The 17,594-nt window shown below is 53.3% G+C and overlaps 1 protein-coding gene across 1 annotated transcript; it reads right to left on the minus strand.

Moving 5' to 3' along the window:
* Window positions 1-49: 49 nt before the first annotated feature.
* HK3 (hexokinase 3) lies at window positions 50-17,293 on the minus strand. The gene is made up of 19 exons (XM_055079967.1): window positions 16,940-17,293; window positions 13,999-14,120; window positions 10,062-10,224; window positions 9,698-9,852; window positions 9,495-9,614; window positions 9,309-9,404; window positions 8,309-8,408; window positions 8,046-8,229; window positions 7,399-7,554; window positions 7,014-7,247; window positions 6,367-6,662; window positions 6,116-6,255; window positions 5,918-6,037; window positions 3,464-3,559; window positions 3,195-3,294; window positions 1,132-1,315; window positions 857-1,012; window positions 463-696; window positions 50-375 (listed from the first exon to the last, which is right to left on the minus strand). The coding sequence occupies exons 2-19, from the start codon at window positions 14,092-14,094 to the stop codon at window positions 231-233; spliced, it is 2,775 nt and encodes a 924-aa protein (XP_054935942.1). The 5' UTR covers window positions 14,095-14,120; window positions 16,940-17,293; the 3' UTR covers window positions 50-230.
* Window positions 17,294-17,594: the final 301 nt, after the last annotated feature.

A 17,594-nucleotide genomic window follows, 5' to 3' on the forward strand; every position in this document is an offset into this window, starting at 1 on the left:
TTGCCCGGCCGCCAGGGCGCATAGGGATTTTAGCGGACGTGAATGTAAATAAATTATATATATATATTGCTAACCCAAGTGCTGCTTCTCTCGGGGAGAGCTAGGGGTCCAGGCCAGTGGCCATTGGGGGTCATACATGGCGGTTTTGGAAGTCCTGGGTGTCTGGACCTGGCTGGGGGACAGATGGGGTCCCAGCCCTGGTCCAACAAAGCTGGTTGCTGGAGACTTCTTCAGACACAGGTCATCTGGGCAAGGCGGCAGGCAACAGCGGTGACCAGGGCTGCACCTTTGCCGGACCCGTCCTCTGATTGCAGGAAGGTGACCACACAGCGAGGGGCCAGCTCCCGCACTGTGGCTGCCACCAGGCTGGAGAAGCTGTGAGGGGGAGAGGCCGAGGTGAGGCCAGGTCAGCCGGGCCCCACCTGACCATGCCTCCCTGCCCAGCCTGGCACCCAGACTCACTGAGGGTGCAACTTGTAGAGGGTTCCATCCACCCCCACGGACACAGTCAGCTCTTCCAGGCCCCGGTTCTCACGGATCTTCTCCACCACGGCAGCCACACCTGCCCCACAAAGCCGGGCGGCCCTCTGGGACACGGCCTGGCACACTTCCAGGACCATCAGGGCATCATCTGAGGTCAGGGACAGCCCCAGATCCTCCAGGATGGCTCGGACCTGCCTCAGGGCCAGGCTGTCACTGGGGACAGGAGGGAATAGGGCACAGAGAGGCAGGGTCCTGCATGAGTGCCCTCCTCTCATGGCTTTTCCGTCCTCTGGGTGCACCTCCCTCCAACCAACATTCCACCCAACGATACAGTCCTTTGCGAGGTGGAAGGAGATAATTCAGGCCTCAGCACCTTTCAATCTCAGAGAGAAACTTGGTCTTGAAGATGTCCCTGGTCTGAAGGCGCTGGGTCTGCTGGCCCCGGAAGAGAACTCCAAGGCTGGTCAAATGCAAGAGGGTGTGGCGGACGATCTCCCCCAGGTACATGCCACTGATCATCTTCTCAAACCTGCATGAAAGTGTGTGTGCACACAGGGCAGGAGGCCCCAGCCCCGTGCCACCACCAGCCACCAGCCACATCACTAGTGCCAGCCACCACCAGTCACACCTGCCCAGCCCAACCCTCACCTCTGCTTGCCAGGGTTGATGGATGCCTGGTCCACACTTGCATCAAAATGGGTACTGAGCATGCTGAGGGAGCCATCGTCCCCAAAGGCACCCCACTCCATGTTGATGCACATGTGGCCTGAGTCCCCAGCCACACTTGCCACATTCCGGAGCTCCTCCATGTAGCAGGCGTTGGTGCCAGTTCCTTCAGAGAGGCCAGATGGGGTGGGAGCCATTTACTGTTGCAGACAAGATCCCTCTGAGCCCTTCCCACCGAGACAGCAAAATCTGGGCTCATTTCCTACCTCTCCATCACCCCATGCTCATTGGCCTGCCCAGGGCCTGGTCCTCCTTTCCTCGCATCCCTTTTTCAGACCCTGCCACCATCAAGCCCCCCGGGACTCCACTACTTCCCCTACCAGCACCACCATCAGCGCATCTCCCATGCTACCCCAGGGTGCTCCCAAAATGCCCGTCATTCACATCATTCCCCTGAGAGATGTGTGACAGCCCCCACTGTCACATGGGTGAGAGGCCCAAGCCCTCCTGGACTGGCCTTCCAGGTCTTTAGTCAAACAGCAGGTGCTGGGTCAGGAACTGGGAACATAAAAATGAGACACAAGGAGCTCCACAGCGGCCAGAGGCTGGGCAATGAGCAGCCAACTCTGATACTTCCTGTGTGTGCCCAAATAGAAGTGCAAAGAAAAGCATCATGGAACGCCCAAGCACAGGTGAGTCTTCCTGCCTAGAAAGTCAGGAAAAGCTACAGAGAGGAAATGACATTTGGATTTGACCTTGAAGCCAAGAAGCTTAGACAGAAGGCATACCCTGGGTAAAGGCTTTTCCTTCTTCTCCCCAACACACGATCAGCTCTAAGCAGGTGTGTTGGACCCTGGAATTACTCCATCCAGTTGTTTATTCACACAGCAATCTGGGCCTGCCTCTCTCGAGCACCTCCCGGGGCCAGACACTATGTTCAAGAAGCTCCCAGTCTCCTTAGAGGCTGCCACATACCTCCTGCTCTAAGAGACGGATGTCCAAGGAGCTATGGGATCCCTCCTCCCCCATCTAGCCAAATTCCTTTTTTCAAGGCTTTCTTTTCAAGTCTCACTCATGTCGGGACCCTTTCCTTTCTGATCTTGGCTTGTTGCCCTGGCATTTAGAGTCAGATTCAGCTCTCTCTGATGGCCACGTGCTCTTCTGGATTCAACCCTCACTAAACAGTCAGTTCCGAGAAGGCAGATATTTTCCCCTTCTTTATGTGTCATCCTGTCCCTTCATCCAGCCCCCAACTGACCACAGGAGAGGTGCTTAATAAAAACTTAGAATCTTGGGGACTTCCCTGGCGGTCCAGTGGTTAAGACTCCGCGCTCCCAATGCAGGGGGCCCGGGTTCGATCCCTGATCAGGAAACTAGATCCTGCATGCCACAACTGAGATCCCTCATGCTGCAACTAAAAAGATCCCGCGTGCTGCAACTAAAGATCCCACGTGCCACAGCTAAGACCCAGCGTAGCCAAATAAATAAATAAATATCAAAAAATTTTAAAAAAAGACTTAGAATCTTGGACTATTCAAAGAACCATCTCAACTCATTCTCTGCACACACACACACACCCCATCACTGGGGTCCCACCCAATTCCAAATACTCTGTAGGCCATGAGCCAGGCATAATGCTACACTTTGTCCCTTCCCATTTCATCCTCATAACCCCTTAAGACAGGCATTATTATTATCTCCACCTTAGAGATGAGGAAACTGAGGCTCTGGTGATTTGCCCAAGGTCATACCAGTGGAAGTGGCAGAGCTAGTATTTCCACCCAAATCTGTATGACTCCAAAGCTCACATTCATTTAACAGATGGGCAAACTGAGGTTCAGAGAGCTTAAATGACTGTGAGTCAGTAGCTAAGCTGGGCTAGACACCGAAGCGCCAGACCCTCAGCCCAATAGAGTGTTCCAGGGCCCCACTGAGTCAGGTAGGAATGATGCCACATCCCCAAGGCCAGGGGAATGTCTGAATCAACAGGAGGCAGTAAATTAGCAACAGGCAGTAGGGGCACAAAAGAGCAGGGCACTCCTCACCTACAATGAGGCCGACCTCGCAATGGGGGTCCTCGTAGCCACAGGACATCATGGTCCCCACCGTGTCATTGACAATGGCAACCACATTCAGTTCCACTGCCTGCACACAAAAGGATGCTGCTAGTTGCTGGGCAACGTGGTCGTCACAGCAACTAGCACTGGACCCAGAGGTCTCTACTACAGAGGGGTCCCCACATCAGGCAGCAGGAGACCCTTTGCTCCCTTCAAGGCCTGTTGCACCAAAGCACCCCTGCAGGCAGACTACTTACCTGTCTGCGCCTGATGGCTTCCCGCAGCAGACACACAACATCTTGGCCCTCACAGTCAGATGCATTGAAACCCTTTGTCCAGTTCAGGAGGATGCCCTGGGGTGGGACCAAGAGGAAGCAGGAAGCTAGAGTTCCCTTGGAATCTCACTTTGCCTCCCCAAAGCCTGCATCCCATCAGAATGCAGTGTATGATTCCCTCCCCAGGTAGGATTCTGTGCCTACTCTGTCATACGGTTAAGGGCCTTGCCTTCTGCCCGCTCCCAATTCCCCAGGAGGATTCCAGTGTGAAGAAACCTATTAATAACCATCCAACCTACATCTTCTACTTTTAGTGCCAGAATGCTCAGATAGTTTGAGGGTCTGGCCATTTTAAGACATCTGCCCAGAAGGAATGGCCCTTTGTAATTGGGTTAGGAATGAACAGATCTGGTAAAATGAGTGCTGTGTGTGAGAAAGGGAAGGACAGAGAAGTCTCAGAGGTCCAAATGGCAGCAGCATCTGCTCTTCCAGAAAGAGCTAGCAAGAGTCACTTGAAAGGAAGGAATTCTCAGAGTTGGGACGGAGCTGTGTCAATGGGAGATTCACATGCATGTTCCAGATACTAGTGAAGGATGAATGGAAAAGCCAGAAACCAGACACCTGGGCAGGACAGGAGGGGACAAGACAATTTACTGTGAGAAACTGGCCTTAAATTGTGAACTTAGTAATGGGGGCCTAGCTGTTCTTTTCTTATTGTGCTTCCTCTGAGGGAGCGGGCAGGGGAACTATTCCACCCACCATTAGGAGAAAATGACTGCTCTGCCCAAAGTAGATGCGTGGAGACCAGGTCTGGGAATCGTTGGGGCAGGAGATTTTAGACATATTAACCGACATTTCCCCCAGTAATATTTCCTTTTATTCCTTTCCCCATAAAACCACAAGGTAGAGTGTTCTGTGCTCATTGTCTCAAAAACAGAAACCAGAGAGAGTGAGAGTGAATGACAGGGAGAGCTAGATCATGAGTAACAGCAAAGTTTCCCCACTCCCAGATGAGAGAAAGACCCCCTGGTTTGGGGAAGGTGAGGTGTGCAGGAGTTAGAACTAGGTTCCGGATGGCTTCCTGAGAAAGATGTCCTAGGCCCTCCACCCTGGGCATGCCCCTGTGGGGAAGGGGAGGACACAGAAGGGATTTGGATAATCTGAGAACAGAGGCAGCCTCTGCCCTCCTTCCCCACGGAGGGGAAGGTAAGGTATCAAGGGAGTTGTCAAGACCCAAGAGAGCAAGATGCAGAGTCCAAATGGCTGGGGCCTGGACGTTTCCCCCACGTCCCAGCTTGTCTGCACATTCTATACAGCAAAGGAGGGGCCCCTACCTGGATAAGGGGGTCCCTGAATTGACTACCATTAAGTTTTCACTCCTGAAAAGAATGTGGGTTCAACATAGAAATTAAATTCTGTTAATAGGACCGTGTTTCCTTCATGCCTGATTTTGCACAGAGTCCCACCTGCTTCTCACACCTTACAAGGAATAATCAAAATGTGTCAGAATAACTCAGGCTGGAGGAAGCAGACGAGCAAAGAGACACTGCTGACTGCATGATCCAAAGGAAAGCAAAGCACAGAGGCCTGTGTCTGAGAGGTCAGAGCAGGAGCAGAGGGTAGGCGAAAACCACAGAAAGGCTGGTTGGAGTAGAGGAGGCTGGTTGGAGTAGAGCTTCCCAGAGACCACAGGTGTGGAAGAACCTGGTGGGCACCTTCAGGGCCAGCAAGCTCCTCATCACCGGAGCTTTTCAGCAGAAGTTGGCGGTGTTGAGGAGGAGATTCCTGGGAGCTTGGATGAGAGGTCTGGGAGGAGCCGTCTCCATGGCAGGCCTTAGGTGCGTGCATGAAAAGTCTAGCATTCCTGATGAAGGATGTGGAGGTGTGTGCTGAGTGGGTGTTATGTCTAGACCTGTGCTTGCCCCTCTGCCAACCCCAACCAGGCCCTGAGAAGGATACCAGCAAGGCCGGGAATAGGAGTGAGGGCAAAGAAACCATGCAACCACAAGCCCCTTTGAGAGACAGAACAAACAACCTGCTCCCTGCAGATACCCTCGGCATTACAACAGTGCTGTGGGTGAGACAGCCAGTGTGTCCCCCGGTCAGTCCCAACCTTGGCCTGCACTGCTCCCAAGTGCCCAGACCTAATGCTGGCTCCACTCTCCTGCCCACTGGAAGCCCCCAGGGGTAACCATGTCCTTCTCCATCCCACACATTTTCATGGCCCTGGATTCCAGGCCATTTCACTGCATCCCATCCACCTGGGCACATCACATCTGGGGAAACTAAGGCTGGGTGCAGGCCCAGCCCTGCAGTGCCTCCACCCAGCCCTCTCCCTAGCCCAGGAAGCCCTCTCCAGGCCTCCTGCCCACTCCAAGAAGAGTATGTTGGTGGAAAGCCCCTGAGGATGGCTTCTCCCAGCCCTCCCTCTCTCACCTGGTCCAGGCCAAGCTGCCTACATGGGAAGGAGAAGGTGAAACCCAGGGGGAGGCTCTGGCCACTCAGGCCCTGCTTCTGCTGGAAGTCCACGATGCAGTCCACAATGTGGTCAAAGAGCTGAGGGGTGGAGCAAGTCAGGGAGCAGGCCACTTGGCCCTTCCCCACCCCCTGACATCAGCTCCAGGTTGTGGGTACCTGCTGCCCAGAGCCCTGGGCCACGCACTCCGGGATGGAGTAGACCTGGCTGGTGATTTGCACACCTCCAGTGGCCACACGCACCAGGAGGACCCGGAAGTTGGTGCCTCCCAGGTCCAGGGCCAGGAAGTCCCCACGCTCTGTGGGGCAGAGACCCTCAGTGCCAGGTCAAAGCTGGAAGCTCCACCCCCAGACATGCTGTGACCCCCAGGAGCCCATGTCCCAGCCCCACATTCAGGCCAAGTCCTTACCACTGCCATCAGGCGTGGCCCGGACATAAGTGGGCAGCATACGGAGGGAGGAGGCTTCCCCTTGGAGTCCCTTGGCCATGGCCTCTCGCATCTGTGCCTGCACTGCTGCCAGCTGCTCACGGGTCAACCGGAATGGTGCCAGGGTCTCCTCCAGCAGGCACCGGTGGGCAGCCAGGCGGGCAGCCACAGCAGTCACCATTGCCACACCCTGGCCGCCCCCGTCCACAGAGGGTATGAAGGAGACATCACATTCGGGAGCCAGGAGCATCACTGTCTCCTTCAGGATGCTGAGGAACCTACAGACACACATCAGGTCCACCCAGGCTTGGCACCTGGCCCTGACCCCCAGGGCTTGCGGAAGCCCTGGGCTCCCTCACTTCAAATCAATTCAGTTCTAAACCCATCTATGCACCAACCATACGCCCAGTGCCTCCAGTCACACCCTCCCTTGCACAACCAAGAGAAGCCTCTTTCTCTCCTCTGACCTCTTCTGGCCTCCCCAGCCCCTGTCTGTCCTCACTTTGCTTGGGTGCCATTCATACCCATCGGCTTGCACCAGTGGTACCAGAGTGCCCTCTGGGTGTGTATCACAAACACACACTTGTTCCTGCTACCTGCTAACACAGGATCATCTGTATTCCCAATACCTGGGGTGTCGCTCAAACACTCGGCCTCCAGTGGCCACAGCGATCTGAAGTGTCTGCTGCTCCCGGCTGTGCTGGAGACGGGAGAGGACGGCAGCCAGGGCAGCTGCACAGAGCTGGGCAGCCCGCGTGCACACAGCCGCGCATACTTGCTGCACAAACTCGGCATCTGAGGCCCTCGGGTTCAGGCCCAAGTCCTGCAGGATAGCGTGCACACGGGCTGCCCCAGCAGAGGGACTGGCGGGGACAGGGTGCTACTTTGGGGCTGAAGTAGTCCAAAAGCTCCCTGCCCCCACCAAAGCTCCATGGCTACCTCAGGGAAAGAGCATCCTCCCCACTCCCAAGTCAAGAACCCCTTTGTAGCAGCCCACTTGCCTCCCATACTCACTCTTCCATCTCAGCCACATGTTCCAGGAGGATGCCGCCTTGCCTTAGCAGGGCAGGGGAGAGGTAGCCGCCAAAGAGGACCCCGCACCGGGCCAGGTGAGCCAGCACCAGCCGCACCAGCTCACCCAGGTACAGGCCCCCAATCATCTTCTCAAACCTACAGGCAGGAAGGGTGGCTGGACAGAGCCTTTCCTAAGCCCTCAGCCCACCTGGCCCCACCTCCAAGAACTCCCAAAGAGGGGTCATTTTCTTTGCGGTCCCTGCTGAAGGGTCCAGAAGCAAATGGCCTCCTAGGAGACAGTTGGGTGTTTACCCAGACCCCACTGACCACTCTGGCTTAGATTAGGTTCATGGGGGCTCCTGGAGGGTGGAAGGACCCAAGGAGGGTAGGAGACTATTTGCTTGGCTACTCCCAAATCCCAACCCCTGCCAGGGCTGGCCAGAGTCAGGAATAAGGGAGGGCCAAGAGTTAAAAACTCTTCTTTCTAGAACCCATTCCTTCTTTGAGCCTGGCCAGGGCCCCCCAGGATGCAATCTGGAGAGCCTAGGAGCAAACGAGAGGGAGGGGCCTAAGGGCTGGAGTACAGGGACAACAGAGCGGGAGGGGAACAAAGCAGTGATAGGGGCTAGAGCAGAAGGTTAGGCCACCTCTGGGCACCCAGATTCAGGGACTCGTGGTCCAGGGTGTGGTCGAAGATGGTCAGCACTGGCCCCAGGGCCCCATCATCACTGAAGGAGCCCCACTCGACGCTGATGCAGACTCGGCCCCGGTCCTCGTCTAGCACTGCCACATGCCGTGCCTCTTCCATGTAACACGCATTGGTGCCAGTGTCTGGCAGGGACACCCCATCAGGGCCTGTCCACCAGGCCTCCAGGCCCTCCATCCACCAACACAAATGCCCGTGGCTCACCTACAACCAGCCCAACTTCGCATGGCCCAACCCCTGGCTCGCAGCCCATCATGGTGCCCACTGTGTCATTCACCACGGCAACTACATCGATGCTGTAGGTCTGGACAACAGAGAGGACAGAGGTCAGGGAACCTGGGGGATGGGCAGGGCTGGGGCCCTGGCTTTGATGGAGACACACAAAGTCCCTGAAATGCGTGTCTGCATGCCCCACACATTTGCATCACATATGCTCTAGGCCTTCCCACCCTATAGAGGATTTTCCTCCCATCCCACCCCTGCCCCTTGGCTCCTCTGCCCCCAGCCCAGGCTCTGGAAGTCTCAGGGGTTCTCAGCCTCAGCCTTCACTTCCAGAACACCAGTGCTCCCCACAGGACCAGGACAAGGGTTAGCAAACATGTCACCTTGAAGGCTGTGCTGTAGACACCTCGCTTGCTCACCCTGGTCCTGGCCTGGCTCCCCACGCCTGCTCCTCTCAGCCCTGACTTCCAGCTACTCACACAGCACCGTGGTGGTTAGTCCGCACAGATCCAGAGTGGCCTTTCTCAGGCATCCAGACTTTTGAATATGACCTTCTCTGAAATTAGACCTTCCTCCCCAGCCCCAGCTTATGCACCTGGCAAACTTCTCCTTCAAGTCTCTGCTCAAGTCATAGTACAACCTTCTCTGTGCTCCCACAGTCATCGGAACCACATTCTCAACACAGACAATCTTTTATTGGAATGCTTTCCCCACTAGACTTGTGAGGTCCTTGAGGACAGGGTCAAGTCTTTTCATCTTTGTTTCCCCCTACAGTCCTGAACGTTTTTTGACCTTTCTTAGCTTCAGTCTCCTTAGCTATAAAATGAGAATGGTAGCAGCATTTACCCGAAGGTTGCATGGATAAAGGGTATAAACAGGAAAGGAAAGCAGGCCCTCCCAGAAGCATAGGCACAGCTTACATGTGCTGGGCCCAGGCCCAGGCCACATGGGCATCCCTCCCTGCTCCCCTGCCTCTACTCACTCCCTGCCTCTGGATGGCGTCTCGTAGTAACTGGACCACATCCTGGCCTTCCACACCACTGCACCTAAAACCTTTGGTCCAGGAAATGAGGGTGCTCTGGAGGCAGAAAATTCAGGTCAATCCTCCAACGACCTTCATGGGGCTGCAGCCCCTCCACCCACTGTCCCTGTAGCCACTCTGCCTCACCTTGTCCAGCCCTGTCTGGTGACAAGGGAAGGAGAAGCTGAACCCAAGCTGCAGACCCTGATTGCCCACGGGGAGCGCATCCAGGAACTCAGATAGGCAGCGGGCGGCAAAGTCAAAGAGCTGTGGGGCGGGTTGGGGGCTTAGCTCTGACAGCTGGGGCCCCAGCTGCCCCCGGGCCCAGAGCCTGTGCAGTGAGTGCTCACCTGCTGACCAGGACCCAGCATCACCTCTTCGGGGATCACAAACTCCTGGCTTCGGGGCTCCATCTTGTGCCCCTCAATGCCCGTCAGGGTCACCCACAGAACACGCAGTGAGGCCCCTGTGGCTCCCAGCTCCAGCACCACGAAGTCTCCTTGCTCTGTAGGAAAGCAGGTCACAGAAAGACACGCAGCTGGTGAGACCAAGCCCTCTTCTTCCCAGAAACATTCCCAAGGCCTGTGAAGTCTCATCAAGGGACCTTAGAGATGGGGACCTTAGAGATGAAGAAAGGGGTAAGGAACTCCCCCCTCCCCCAGATCAGAACCCTCTTACCAGTACTGGCCACCCATGTTAGTCTATACCACCCACCAGTGCCATGTGGGGTAGACCCCACATATGTGGGCAGCATCCGGACAGCAGGGGCAGGGCTGGCCTGCCCCTTAAGGGCCTGCTCCATGGAGTCCAGGAGGCTGGTTTGGATCTGCTGCAGCTGTGCCCCTGTCACCTTGAACTGCTGCAGGCATTCCTGTACCTGAGGAGAAACAGGCCAACATCTGGGCAGGAGCCCTGTTGGCCTAGCGAAGTTCCCCCACTCCAACCAGGACAGAGGCCAGCCTGGCCCAGTTCATATCTCCCTTCCCTAGCCCAGACCAGCACCCCTCCCTCAGCTTCCCCAGGGGCTGGCCTGAGCCCTGCTTGAGCCCACTGTGAGCCTTGCTGCGCTCCCCAGCACCTGCCCAGCCCCACTCCTCGCCTCTTCACACACTGTGGCTTTCTTGCTGCTCACAGCCTACACCAGCTCCTGCACCCTCAGAAAGCTCCTTTCTGGTGGGAAGACCCACCCACTTCCTCCTGCTCCATTCCCTTGTGGATCCTTTCAGCTCCCTCCAACCCCCTCTACTACTTTGAATTCAGGGCTGGCAAGACCTCTCCCGTCACCCCACCAGTGATTTGCTCTGGTTCCCCAGGACCCAGAGCCGAGTTGCTCAGTGAATTGTTGTTAGATGAGCAAATAATGTACAAATGTGTGGATGAACTTCAGGTTCAGGGGCTTCCCTCTTCCGATACACTCCACTCTGGAGCCCGAGCAAGCCCAGCCAGGAGAGTTTGGGGGCCACACCGTGGAGGACAGTCCTCCCACAGTTGGTCATCCTTCACACAGACATTGACTGAGCCCCTAATATGTACCCAGCACTATTCTAAGCACCATACACTGCACAGCCAGCTGAGTCTGCTCTTGTGGAACTCAATTCCAGTGTAGGGGGCAGAAAATAAGCACAGAAACATGTAATATGGTTCTGGTAGTACTGGTAGAAAAGAAAGGCAGAAATAGAAGTTCAGGAGTGACCAGGGGAGGAAGAGGTATTTTTGGATATTGGTCAGGGAAGGTGACCTAAATGAAGGAAGGGAATGAGCCATTTGAAGATATGGGGGAAAAGCACAAAATGTTTTTCTTCAGAGCAAGGGGATGGATTTTGGGGAAGGCTGGCCAGGGGCAGATCAGAGTGAAGGGAGTGGCGGGCAGACAGGGAAAGCAGAGGATGGGACACCAGGTTCTTTTCCAGCAGAAGCTTGAGTTGGGGGAGCTTAAGAAAAGCTCCAGTATCTCACTTCTGTGTGGAAACCTCCCTGGGACAACCCTCTGGCCTGTCCTTCAAAGAGGCCTCAGCAGCCTCCCTGGGTTTGTCAGAGGGTCCCAGCCCCCGACTCCATTCTCCCAGGCTTAGCCTTTCCCAGGTCCCCACTGCCTGTCTCATAGGAATTCCATTCCTATGACCTGCTACCCCACACTGGGCCCATATCTGTAAAGTACCACTCAGGCACCTGGATAAGGAGGCAGGGAGAGCCAGGGAGGAGAGGCTGTCAACTGAGGAAGATGGGGGCAACTCAGTCCCACCCCTGCTTTAGGAAGAGAATGGGAAACAGATCCCTAAGGAGGTAAATGATCCTAACTGGAGTCCAGATGTTCAGTTCCATATTCACATTACTGCTTCCAGTAGCCATGCATGCTAGGAGGAGATATTCCTGAGTCACAAATGAGGAAACTGAGGCTCAGAGAGGTAGTCATCTGCCTAATCCAAGCAGCTATTAAGCAGCAGAGTGAGGCTTGAACCCAGATCTGACTGCAGAGATGTTTCCACATAAATGTGAAGCCTTATGAAAACTAATAAAAACACCTGAAAAGAACCCAAAGCTGATGAAGTTTGCAGCAAAGAAACCCCATAGGACGTGGGATGAGAAAACTTACATCTGAGTCCTTGCCCTGCCACTTCCTGGCTATGTGGCCCTGGGCAAGTTAAACTTCTCTCTGACATGGTAAGACTTACAAGAGAATAACAATACTCAAATGCACCCAGTAGCCATGTCTTGCTCATGGCTGTATCTCAGGGCCACAAGGAGTGGCTGGCTCTCAGGATTTGTTGACTAAGTGGTTGTGGTGGCATAAGAAAGGGGATAATGTATGTGAAAGTGTAAAGTGCTGTTCAGATGTGAGGGGTGTTTTATTATTGCTTAATGACAACAGCAGAGTTATGAAGAAGTCAATGGCTTGGGTAGATCGATGTTTTTCCTCCGTTTCCTCCCGGCTGCAGTGAGAGGTGCAAGAGGAGTGACTATGAGATGGCAGAAGCCATAGTCACATCAGGAGTGACTATGAGATGGCAGAAGAAGAAACACAGGAGGACTTCCCTGGCTGACGCTGGTGGGCACACAGCAGTCAGGAGAAGCTACTGGAGTCTCCCCTCAACCTCCCCCAAGAAGAGTGGGGAGAGACCTCAGCCAGGAGAGTGAGGAGCAAAGCATTAGAGGAAGGTTGGATTCGTTGTGGCCTCAATGCTGGATCCTTTGACCAACTTGCTGTGTCAGTCAGTCAGGGCCCACCTCATCTCTCTGAGGTTTTCTCCTCTGTCAAGCAAGAACAAAAATAGCACCCACTTCTCAGCGATGTTGTGAGGACTGAGAAGACAGTAGATGTGAAGGGGTGAGACGGTGGCTGGCCTATAGGACATGGGTTCCCTTTCCTCAGAGCACAAGGTAAAACCAGCCTGGGGAGCCTGACTCCATGTCCCCTCTGCTGACAAAAAGAGTCCTGGCAGAAGCCACCAGGAAGGGACTCAGATGGGACTGGGCTACGACCACACGTGGTTCTTAGATCATCATGGGAAGGGGAGATGAGGTTGAAGTCTGCAGTGCTGAGTGGGGGCCCAAGGCCACAGGAAATTTGGCATCCATGTGAAGTTCCCCCAAAGCTGAAGAGAATTGTCCTTAAACTGCAGGTGTGTGCAATAGAGCCAGCAGGGTGGGTGTGGGACCAGTGCCAGTCTCGAGAGAGTGGCGAAAAGTGAAAGAGGTGATGGTGGCAGGCCCTAGAGCAAGCCCTGGCAGGGCAGGCACCGCAGCACAGTCATTGCACCCTGCTGTGGCCCATCTAGGGGTTGTGCACAGAAGAAATGTTTACAGGGTCTGGGGCAGACGTTGAACAAGGGTAAAGTAGGAGCATGAAATGCAGTGAGGGGTGACGCCCCTCTAGTTTGGGCAACAAGCCAAATCAAGCAGGTTTCAGAATGGGCTGGAAAACTAAAGAAACTGCAGGGAACAATTCAAGAACCCTTTCATGGATGCCTCCTCTGTGCAGGTCCTGTATCTCCATTAGCTCACTTAATCCTCCGGGGGTGGGAGGATTAGACTTTATTTTCCTCCATTTCACTGTTGAGGAAACAGAGATGAAGAGATATGAATTGACTTACCCAAGTGTTTCCTGCTAGAGGGTATGGTAGGCAAGGGCTTCTAAATCTTGGTCAAGATGACAGAAAAAAGAGAAACTCACTCTGAGCTAACCTGAGGCACAATAACCTTGCTGCACAACCTCCAAGTTGAGTTCAGCACTGAAATCCTCTCTGTGTGCCTGACTTCAGTGGCCGTGTTGAGGGGTGAAAGATGTGCAGGAATGACTTGAGAAGTGGGAAAAGGAAGGGCTTTAAGAACACAGCTTTCTACAAGAAAAACCCTGGAGGGTCCTTTCTAGACTTTGGAGATGAAACACCTCAGCTCAAGCTCCTGTCATGCCTTAAACTCAAGGTACGTCACCTCTCTAAACCCCCTTCCTCGGCTGTAAAATGAGGAGATAACCCCCGCCTTGCAGTGGTGTGGAGCCTTGAAGGAGAAAGCTACTAGATCAGATATGAAAGGCTCAGTAAACAGGAAAGGGCCACATGGGTGTGAGCCAGTGGCCGCATGGCATCTTCTGCTGCTCCTGCTCTTGACAGCCTTGAATAGGCACGAGACAGGAACCCAGCGCTGAACTTACCAGCTCAGAGCTGTTTGACGGGCAGGGCAAGCCTTCTTGGGGGGAGCTGGGAGCTCCTTCCCGTTGCTGCAACCCTAGAGACCCAATGGAGTCCATGTGGTTCCACGGTGGGGGGTGACCTCCTATGGGAGAAAAGGGTTCCCGGGTGAACCACGTACTCCACAGGTTGTGATGAACCTCGGAGGCTGTGATGCAGACCCTTAACTTTCTTCCTTCTGAAGGGGACCAGGAAGGAAGATGTGGGCAGAGCTCAGAATCTCTGACCATCAAAATCCTTTAGTAAACAACCAGAAAGCCCTCATTTTCCAGAGCATGTACAACAAAAGAGCACTGGGAAGGCTGATTTCTAATCCCAATACCATTCGTTCATTCTGTCATTCATTCACATTTATCAGTCCCTAATGCCTAATGTACCACATGCTAGGGTATAGATGAAGCAGACCTAGGCCACACCCTCAGGGACCTCACAGCTTCACCAATAATCACAGTATGACTGACACAGGCAGTGACAGAAATGGACTTGCTGCTGTACTTGGGAGTTCAGGGATGTGCTAAAGGTTTGGAGCAAAGGGTGTGAGGTAAGGAGGGGCCAAAGACCTGCTGGAGAAGCAAGCAGGCTGGCTTGGCACCTTCATGCCAAGTTAAGGTGTGTAAATTTCATGCTGAAGAGAGAAGTGGAAAGGGGTGGATCTGTGCTTCAGAAAGGGGTTCCACTAATGCCATGAATTTGGGCAAATCATTTATGATTTCTTTACATTTCAGTTTCTTCATCTGTAAAAAACAGGAGAAGATAATATCTACCTTCACAAGGTTGTCATCAGAATTAAATAGAGTAACACAGGGAAAATGCTTTGGGAACTGTAATGTGCAACATAAACGTCAGGGTGGGTTTTGGAAGGTGGGGTGATACTGAGCTGAAAGAGCCCTGTGCTCATAGTTGAGGATGCAGCTCCTCACAAAGCAGCCACACCAGGTCTCTCCATCTCAAGGCCTACTTTATTTTCATCTACATATAAATAAAATGGGGACCAGGAAATTTCCAAAGGAGCCTTCAATGATTCAGGTGCCCTGCAGGGGTGGAAGAAAAGGGAAATGCAGTAGAGGGCCCAAGGTGGGCAGAAGGCATCTGGCTACTGAATTATTCCACCTCTCCTCCTTTAACAGCAAAACTTCAGGAAAGCTACCTTCGCACCTCTGCAACCCCTCCCCACCTGCCACTCCCCTCATGTCCATGAATTTGCCCTCCCCATGGTCACCTATGATCTCCTGACTGCCCAATACCAGCCTTTTCCTCAGTCCCCATGCTTTCACCCTCTCTCAGGCATGCAAAGCCATGAGAATTCTCTTCACTGCAAAATCCTCTCCTCCCTTGGCTGTTGACAGTCAGTCTTCCCTGGGCCTCCTTCCTGAGTCTCTCATAGTCTTCGTCAGTAACTCCTTAGCTCCTCTCCTCTTAAACAATGGGGCTCCCAAGTTTCTGGCCACTGTCTTCTTCTCCACACTCCCTCTTTATCTCAGTCATCCACAAGGTTTGATTAAAACCTGTGTGAAGGTTCCCAAATCTACCCCTGTCCTGAGCCAAATCCCAAATTCCAATGGTCTGTTAGCATCTCTGGATGCTAGAGAAGGCTCCTCAAACTCAATGGTCAAAGCCACATTCATTTCCTCCTTCACTTTTCCCCACGAAATTCTTCTCTTGTCCTTCACCTTGGCTGGAGGCATTCACGTTGCCACTATACATCCCTGACCCTCACTTCCTCTATGCAGTAAGTTCTCAGGCTGAAAGAGCTGAGAGCGGAAAGAGCTGTGTGTGTCTCCACCTCCCAGTTCCCACAGCCACTGTCCCAGACCTTCCACCCATCTGATTATTCCAACAGCCTCCTAATTGATATTCGTGCTCTCATGTGTCCATCTCGCCACCTTACCCACACCAAACATGTTACCAGAGTGATTGTGCAAAAATAGATTTTATCATGTCATTCCCCACAATGTGAAGTAAGCCGTCACACTGTGATGGCTTCTACCGCAGAAAAAAAAGTCCCAAATGCTTTGTGACTTTGCAACCCCCTCACACTGTCCTCAACCCAAGCTTCCTCTCTTGCTACTCCCTTTCATATTCCAGCCACATGACTATGAGCTTCATCCTGTCTCCTGCTGTCCAGCCTTCGTTCACAGCCTTCCCTGGAATTGCTGTCTGAGTCATCTCTGCTTCTTCAATGCCCAGCACAGGGCTTGGCATAGGTAGGTGCTAGTACAGCTTTGAAAAATTGAGAGGTGGGGAGTTCTTATTCAGAGAACCAAGAAATCAGTTTCCAAAAAATCTCCCCAACATCACATATACCTACACTGTTTCTGTCACATCTGTCAAACATATGTTCCATATATGTTAGAGGCCTGTTTTGAGGATAAAATGGGGTAACTGAGGCAATTACCTTTGGGAAGGGCCTAGGGCTACACACATGGTGAGATTTCACTCTCCTTTTGAGGCCCAGCTAGCTCAATCACTCATTCACTCTTATTCATTTCTTCTTCTATTCAACATTTATTCAGCACTTCTACATACCAGAGACTGTGAAGCTTCCCCCAGGTAACCCCAGTATTTACACTCCCAGTAAATGTATTCATTTCTGTCTCTTCCAGCTGAGAGTTCCTGTGGGAAGGGACATGTCTCCCATATCACTAGATCCCCAGAACCCAGCCCAGGGTCTACACGTTTGAATAACTGTGGGCCTCTTGGCTTAATTCAGTTGAATCAGCTAAATGGAACGAGCCTTCCTTCTGAAAGGTATCCCAGGACCTCTGCCGAGGATAGGAACCACTATCCAGGACCAACCAGCTTAGTCTTTCCAGCCTCCACTCATCCAGGATGGACTAAGCAGGAGAGATGAGGGTAAGGAAGGGGCTAGAGCTGAGGCAGGCAGGAATTAGAGGAGAACCTTACCTGGGAGAAGCAACAGTTGGTCACTCTCCTCAGACCTGGGCTCTTCTCTCTCAATATGAGACGTCCCACTGAACTGCTTTGCACTCAAAAGTGAAACTCACGAGTAATCTGACTTATAATGTCACCAAGCCCCACCCTCTCACTAGACACCAGCTAATTCAGGAAGGTGCACTTCCCTCTGAGTCTGCCCTAAGAGGAGGCCAAGTTACGCAGGGCCATGGTGCAAACTTAAGCGAGATCGCCACAGGAAGTTGGGAGTCCTGAAGCGGGTCAAGGAGCCTGGGATATCCCCTCTGCAATGCTGGGAGCTCCATCCATTTTACAAACACTCAGAGTCTGCAGTGGTTCACCCCTGGAAAGGAGCTAGAAGAGCATAGCCTGGGAAATACGTAGTCCAATGGACAATTTTGCAAAATGTGTAACGACTTACTAAATGAACAAGAGGCGATGTGGGAGCACAAGAGGAAGAGGCTAACTCTGCCCCAGAGTGGGCAGAAGTTGAGGAAGCTGAGCCCTGAAGGAAGAGTGGCAGTATGTCCTTGCATGTACAAAATTGTGGAGCACAAGGCACCTTCATAGAATTGGCGTGCAGCTCCAAGGACCTCAAGAGGATACATGTAGGTGAGGACACATGGTGGGAGAGGAGGCAGCCAGG

The sequence above is a fragment of the Physeter macrocephalus genome, chromosome 2, assembly GCF_002837175.3.
Source record: "Physeter macrocephalus isolate SW-GA chromosome 2, ASM283717v5, whole genome shotgun sequence".
NCBI classification, from domain to species: Eukaryota; Metazoa; Chordata; class Mammalia; order Artiodactyla; family Physeteridae; genus Physeter; species Physeter macrocephalus.